This window comes from Lipotes vexillifer, unplaced genomic scaffold, assembly GCF_000442215.2.
Source record: "Lipotes vexillifer unplaced genomic scaffold, Lipotes_vexillifer_v1.1 scaffold402, whole genome shotgun sequence".
Taxonomy (NCBI): Eukaryota; Metazoa; Chordata; class Mammalia; order Artiodactyla; family Lipotidae; genus Lipotes; species Lipotes vexillifer.
In genome coordinates this window covers 3,431,342-3,439,179 of record NW_006798409.1, presented here as the reverse complement: position 1 = coordinate 3,439,179, position 7,838 = coordinate 3,431,342, and the positions used below count along the sequence as shown (strand labels likewise).

At 49.8% G+C, this 7,838-nt stretch overlaps 1 protein-coding gene across 1 annotated transcript in view; it reads left to right on the top strand.

Annotated features, from left to right (window-relative positions):
* Positions 1-7,838, top strand: part of SIM2 (SIM bHLH transcription factor 2) — a 47,026-nt gene that overhangs the window by 22,131 nt on the left and 17,057 nt on the right. The window contains 4 exon segments of the mRNA XM_007470493.1: positions 220-249; positions 338-358; positions 642-738; positions 3,069-3,268. Coding sequence (XP_007470555.1) covers positions 220-249; positions 338-358; positions 642-738; positions 3,069-3,268 — 348 coding nt within the window.

The following is a 7,838-nucleotide window of genomic DNA, read 5'->3' as shown; positions in this document are numbered from 1 at the left end:
CGCAGGAGGAAGAGAGGGAAGGCGTTGGGGAAAGGAAAGGGGGGGGGGGGGGGGGGGGGGCAGGCATCCATCCAGGGCTGTAACTGAGGGTGAAAGCTTTGATCTGGCCCAGTGGGTCTGCTGGGTCCTTTGCCCCATCCCACGATGCAGGACAGTCTCGGTGCCCATGGCCGTAGGTGCACTGGCACGAGGGGCCCTGGGGCCGGCTCCCTCTGCCAGGGAAAGGCCTGCACTTCTGACTCTCAGTCAGTCAGAGTGGGGACGTCAGATGCTTCTGGGCTTCCCGGCAGGCTCGACAACTGCCCAGGGCTGGCCAAGGCGATGCTCCTGGCACCAGGCCTCTCTGTGGCCACCATCAGGGGACCACGGCAGGTTGAGCAGGGCTGGGTTGCTGCGCATGGATCCTCACCTTGGCCCCAGGTTGGCGTTTAGCAAGGTCTTGCTGTGGCCATGTTTTGGGCTACCCCTTTCTGGAGCACGTGGAAGCTGCGCCGGGTGCTAGCCACCGCCTTTCTGGGTGGGGTTCTGGGTGGACTGGGCCAAGGCCTCTGGCTGCCTGATCTGGTCCAGAGGGTTTATTGGGAGTGTTGGGATAAAGTCAGGGGAAGCATCGTGGGACAGTTTGCCAATCTAACCTCACGCCTGCTTTCAGAGTATGAGATCGAGAGGTCATTCTTTCTTCGAATGAAGTGTGTCTTGGCGAAAAGAAACGCCGGCCTGACCTGCAGCGGATACAAGGTACCGGGAGCCAAGGGCTTGCTGGCGGGAAAGGGGCAGCGGTGGGTCGGTGGGTCTTCGCTGTGCTTTGTGCTTTGCTTCACATTCAGGAACGTCTGCAGACAGGAAGGCACCACTGCCTAATGTAGAACTTTCTAGGGATGCTACTCACGGCAAGTGTGAGAGCTGGAATCTTACAGGGATATTCCAGGCAGGCTGGATTTCGTTGTCTGAGGCCAGGAATCAATGGGGCTAAGGGTAGAATTTGACCTTGGCACCTTCAGGTTCTGCATTGCACGCAGGGCAGTACCGCTGGAGCAGGCGCGCCTCGACTTCCTCCTGCCTCAGAGGAGAGAGGGTCATCAGCCTACCACTCTGGGGCTAGAGGCGGACGGGAGCCTTTTTGCGGGAGAATTTGCATAAAAGGAGGGAGGGGTGGGGTGAAGAGAGAGGGGAGAGTCCTGTGCCTTAGCCCTTTGTCCTGTCTTTCTGGAAAGCCCCTCCCCTCTCCTACCCATCCCAGGGTCCACCTTCCCTCAGCCTCTCCTCAGCCCCGCTCCTTTGAGCCTCAGTGCCAGCTCTTCCCTTTGACCATTACTTCACTCTGTTTCATAGATTGGGAGATACTTTTCTTATTTGCTGTCCCAGACCCTATACCTCAGAGGTGGAAGCCTCCAGCACCACCCTGCACCCTGTAGATATTCTTCTGGAGACTTGGGTCCTGAGACCTCCTGGCAGGAGGACTGGGCAGGAGTCCCAGTTAACCATCCAACTGTCTGATCTTAAGTAAAACCCATCACCTACCTTGTCCTCAGTTTCCTCATCAGTAAAATGGGAGAATAGACTCCAAAGATTCTAAGATTTGTTCCAGCCCTAAAGACTGTGAGTGTATTCAGGAATCCTGAGGAAAGATTTTGAAAAGAGGATTTAAGATGTTAGCTGTTCATCACTGCTGTTATGATGATCGTGATCCTTTCAAAGATTTTACTGGGCTTCCCTGGTGGCGCAGTGGTTGTGAGTCCGCCTGCCGATGCAGGGGATAATTTCTAATATAGATGCTCTTGGTGTTATAAACTTTGGGTCAAATAGCCTAATCTGCTCTGGTCTCTCTCTGTATTACAACTACCTCCGTTCTAAAAACAGACTCGGCCCACCAAATAATCAGGAACAGTAAAGAAGAATAGGAGAGACCATGGATGTACAAGTAATATTTTAGGGCCCATGTGGTCAGACGATATGCTTCCATGTTCCTCATGTAATGTTATATACATCAGTCTCAATTTAACAACCCTGTAAAGCATATAAATATTTGTGTTTTACTGGCAAGGAAATTGTAGAATAATGTTCTCTTGGTATTTCAATTAAACTTAACAAACCTTTCTTGAGTGCTTACTATTTGTGGGCACTGCTGACATGCTAAAGATTCAAAGAATATGCAGGCCCGCGTACCGCCAAAAAAAAAAAAAAAAAGGTTATACTGACTGTAACTGGTGTAAATGCTTCAATATTGAAGCTTAGGGCTGTACAAATGTTTCCGTTTGATATTTGGAACACTATACATTTTCTTCTGTATGGTTCTTGGCTATAACAATTAGAAGTGTTTCTATATAGCCACGCTGGATTTTTGTTTATTACAAGTGGATAAAATCTTGAATCATAAATAAAGTAAATAAAATAAAATAAGCATACGTTCAAAATGAGGACTTTTTTTTTTAAGGGACTTCCCTGGTGGTCCAGTGGTTAGGACTCCACACTCCCACTGCAGGGGGCACAGGTTCGATCCCTGGTCGGGGAACTAAGATCCCGCATGCCTCACAGCCGGAAAAAAAAAAAAAAATGAGGGCTTTTTTGATTGTACTGAAAGAACTCTTCATTTATTGGAGTGATATAGCTTGTCAAATTATTTAAATGTCAAGTTAGCAATTGCGAAATTCAATCTCATTGGGATATGATGAGCTTTATAGTTACTGAAGTGAACATTATGGAATAAATGGTCAGCTCCCCAAAATGCCATTGTTGTGCCATCTAATTGCAATGGCCGTGAGTTAATTATGCATAAATCCATTATATAGTAGAGAGTCTTCACTTGTGGAGTTATTGAGCATAGTCAATTGCATAAGATAACTCTTATATTTTATGACGATATTGTTTCCTAAGAAAGAAGCATAGTTCATTTCTTCCGAGCAGTGAATCAGATGTCTGTCAGCATGTTCGCTGCATGGCTCAGTAGAGGCTGGGCTGGGGGAATATTCCAACCTGTTGCAGAAAAGAAGCGGGCCCAGAGCCAGGAGCAGTGGGTACCAGTGTGACCCCTGGGTCACCATCAGCTGACCCTGCCTGTGCTTTCCCAGGTCATACACTGCAGCGGCTACTTGAAGATCAGGCAATATATGCTGGACATGTCCCTGTATGACTCATGCTACCAGATCGTGGGGCTGGTGGCCGTGGGCCAGTCACTGCCGCCCAGCGCCATCACTGAGATCAAGCTGCACAGCAACATGTTCATGTTCAGGGCCAGCCTCGACCTGAAGCTGATATTCCTGGATTCCAGGTGAGTTTGGCACCTGCTGCTGCAGAGTTCCGGAAGATTCTGATGGTGGAAACTGGCCCCTGAAAGCTACACTATTAAACCAAAATGTAGCAAGCAATAAGCTGTACTAAGAATATGAATTAGAAAGAGATTTAGTGAAAGAATTAGTATCGACCTTAATAGTCCAGGAGTGGCTGGCCTCTCCAGCTTATAGGTACTTGTTTTATTTGTTTATATTTTCATCATCTCACTGGAGTTTGAACTGGAAATATGTGTTGTGGGCAAAAGTTAGCCTTTTGAAGACCCATGAGGTCAGGATTCTGCCTTGTGTCTCCGTCAAGTTGGTGGGACTTTAAAACAAACGGAAAGTCTCCACTCTGAGCGGTGTGTGTTACTGTGAGGGCTTCCAACTCCAGCTGGCGGGAAGCCGAGCTCTGCGGTCCCTGCAGGGCTGAGGCAGCGAGCAGAGAGGGGGCCTTCTCTGGGGGGAAGGCTGGACCCACAGGTGCCCGTCGGCAGCTGGGCTGGGAGGGCACCTCCGGCTGACGGGGAGGGCGAGGCTGCAGCATCCCCAGAACTGTCTCCCACTTGGCAAAGCCCAGCAATTTGAGAATCTCCTCTCAGAGAGAGGAGGGAGGGTGGACGAGGCAGAGGCACTGACCTGTTGTTTCACTGGGCCTGGGGAAGCGTCTGTGCGTCCCCCGAGGCAGGCTGCAGGCCCGCGGGGCCTCCCTGGGCTTCCATTTTCTTTGCCCATTTGGCTACTCACAAGGATGTTAGGAAAGATGAAGCTACATAGTAGATGGGAAGCATTTGTAAAAGTGAAAAACCTAATAAACCTGCAAGGTGAGTCGTTGTGCCTCTTGGCCTTCAAGATTCCTCAACTGTACAGACGGAAACGAGTGTTCAGAGACCCAACTCCTTTTGGTGTGTGTAGCTGAGCTTTCTGGGAGAAAAGTTTTACACACACACACACACACACACACACACATATTTTCCTGTATGTCCTGAAGCTAGGATTTATTGATTTTTTTTCACTTTTTAAAAATTGTGGTAAAATACACATGACGTAAAATTGATCATTTTACCCATTTATGGAATAAAAATAAACTTACCTGGTTAAGGATAAGAGGTGAAGACACTATTTAGTCTAGCTCATCGTGAATGCATCTCAGAACCATTCAGAGGTAGAGAAATGACAAAGGTTGGCCTTACAGGGTCATCATCATGCTCCCAGAAACTCCAAGCAAAGAGGAAATATAACCCCTTAGGGGAAAGATGCCGGCACCTCTTGGGAGGGCCAGACGCTGGCAAGGGCTGTTTTCTTGGAGTAAAGACAGAGGCACCTGCAGGGAGGAGCTGGGAGGCTGGGAGCTGCTCCAGAACTGGGCGTGGGGTAGGCCTTGCAGCACGCAGGGACAGAGAAGCTCTCTCCAGACTTAGGAGCCACTTCGAAAAGTGGACTGCAGGGGCTTCTTCCCTGGTGGCGCAGTGGTTGAGAGTCCGCCTGCCGATGCAGGGGACACGGGTTCGTGCCCTGGTCCGGGAAGATCCCACGTGCCGCGGAACGGCTGGGCCCGTGAGCCATGGCTGCTGAGCCTGCGCGTCCGGAGCCTGTGCTCCGCGGCGGGAGAGGCCACAACAGTGAGAGACCTGCGTACCGCAAAAAAAAAAAAAAAACAGTGGACTGCAAGAAAATCCGACTGTCCATGTTCATTATTTTAGAAATTTGGGAGGATATGACGGGTTTCTCCCTTGTTTTATCTCCCAGTTTTTCTTTGACCATCCTGGGAAAGCCTCTGAGGCTTGGTGAATCCTCTAGAAGAGGAAAGAGGGGCGTCTCCCCAGAGGAGAGATTTCAGGTCTTCTCGAGTTGTTTAATCCACACAGCTTTGAAACGTGAGGGACAAATCAGGGAGCTTTACGGAGGAGGTTATGTGAGTTTAGCTCAGAGGCCAGCTTGCTCCTGAAGGGAGCCTCTGCTTCTGGGTGTAAGGGCCATACCCCCGAGGTGAGTAGTAAAGCAAGGTGGCCATCTCGAGGAGGACTTCCTGTCTCTACAGAAGCCCATGAAGTTCTTCCTACTAAGTACCAGGAAGCTTTTAGCAAAGGCTTGAGGTCTTTTCTGAACCCCAGTCGTCTAGGAGGCCCTGAAGAATTCTTCACACTCTGGTCTGCAGTCGGTTGCAGCTCGATGGTCTTTGAAAGGCCACTGGGCTGGGGGACAGAGGAACTGGCCCAGTGCCAGAGGGTCAGTAGAATGGCCTGGCAGGGTGATGTCAACTCCTACATCCAAACCCCAGAAGCCACGGTAAGGGGTTGGCCTGAAGCCCAGCAGCCCCAAAGTCACAGGGGCCAGGGTGGGAGTCCTGGCAGGAGGGCCCAGCTGGTGCCCCCCTGCCAGCATAATCCCAGACAAAACTGAACTCGGCGTAACCTGAAATCTGGTTCATAGGGGTTTTGTGGTATTTCACTTTGAAACTGTAGCTGGTGCTTTTGCTAAGGATGGGTGAACCCGGCGATGTTTGGGATTTGGCAAATCCCTCTGACAGGTCTTCAGATACTAGAGGGTTGGAAAAAAACAAGAGGGCAGCCTGCCAAACCCTCCCCTTCCCCTTTAATTTTTAAAGCCAGTGTGTACTTTGATGAGAAACTTAATACATGTGTTTCTGATTCATTTACACATTCGGGGCCGTTGTTCTGAAACTTTACGTCCAAAGGGTCTGGGAAGCCTCTTTCATCCCCACACCGTAGAGATGCCTGGTTTTCTTCTGGGGGGAAGCCAGACGTCTCAATTTTCCTGCCACACGGAGTTAGACTCCAGTGGGGCCTGAAGTTCTAGGTGGCCCTTGGACAGGTCTCCCGAGCCCCTGAGAGGCTCTGGCCTGTGCAAATTCCGTTTCTACCCACCTCCAGCCCCAGCTCCTTCCTGCCCCAGAGGAACACCATGGAAATGTGTACACCAAATAGTGAGTGATTCCATGGAAATATGAGGCTCACAGAGATTTACGACCCAAAGCCTGTGCGGAGCTCCACAGAAAGGGGAGCAGGTTAGGGAATGAAAGTGAGGTCAAGTTTCCCCATTTAATTTACAGCTAACATTTCAGATCTGGGCCAGCAGGGCCCCTAGGCCCTGTCACCTCAGTCCCCACTGACTTCTCACCATGGCCTCACCTCCTTTGGAATCCCCTCTTGTCTCCACTTTCATCTGTCTCCACTTTCACTTTCATCTGAATATCTGTCACCAAGATGTTGGGGCCACCTCCTCTGAGAGTGTGGCTCCCAGCACCGTTATCCATGGCCTGGGAGTCGATACCATGGCCACATGCAATTTTCACCTACAGGTGGAGTGATCCAAATGGTAGCGATGATACCATCTTGGGTGCTGAGAGCCAGTCTTCTTCAAAGAACTGAAGTGGGAAATGAATATGCCTGGGGCTTGATAAGAATAAACAATGGGCAAGGGCGAATAAGCATAGGGAGAATGCTTCCATTCCCACAGCGAGCTTAGTAAGCTTTACCTTCAGTCACAACAGTTTGGGGTGTCATTATACTATTTTCTGGGGGAAAACAGTCCTCTACCGAGAGGAGTCTAAAACATCTCCAGGGCTTCCCTGGTGGCACAGTGGTTGAGAGTCTGCCTGCCGATGCAGGGGACGCGGGTTCGTGCCCCGGCCCGGGAAGATCCCACGTGCCACGGAGCGGCTGGGCCCGTGAGCCATGGCCGCTGAGCCTGCGTGTCCGGAGCCTGTGCTCCACAATGGGAGAGGCCACAACAGTGAGAGGCCCGCATACCGCTAAAAAAAACCCAAAACAACAACAACAACAAAAAACATCTCCAGTTACTCCCTAAATCCCATCTGCAGGAATCACCCAATCATCATAGCATCGTCCTGAGACCAACTGTGCCAGGTAACAGTGTCCAGTGTGGAATGGAGGGTTACAGGTTCGCACACACCATAGGCAGGATGTGGAACCAACTCAAGTTTTCATCATCAGGTGAAAGGATGAAAAAAAAATGCTGTATCTACATAAAACAGAATATTATGCAGCCATAAAAAAGGAATGACATTCTGGTAGATGCTACAACATGGATGAACCTTGAAAACATGTTAAGTGAAAGAAGCCAGATACAAAAGGTCAAATATTGCATCCCTCCACTCAGAGGAAATATCTAGAGGAGACAAATTACTAGAGATAGAATGTAGAAGAGAGGTTGCCAGGGACTTGGGGCGGGGGGAGGTGGGGGCTTATTGTTTAATGGGTGCAGAGTTTCTGTTCGGGGTGATGAAAATGTTCTGGAAATGGAAGTGGTGATGGTCATACAAGTGAATTGTACACTTTAAAATGGTTAAAATGGTAAATTTTATGTCGTGCCTATTTTACCAGAATAATTTTTAAAACTTTCACACCGGACTTTCCCCCCAAAAAACCCCAGCGAGTGGGCTCTGTCTCACCTTGGTAGATCCTCCCAATATCAGTATCAAGTCCACTCTTAAGCATCGCCTGGTAGGCCTCACCTTGAAAAGGTATTGACTGTTTTGAGCCATCCCAAACCTTCCAGCCGGTGGCTTCAGAAGGACATTCCTGC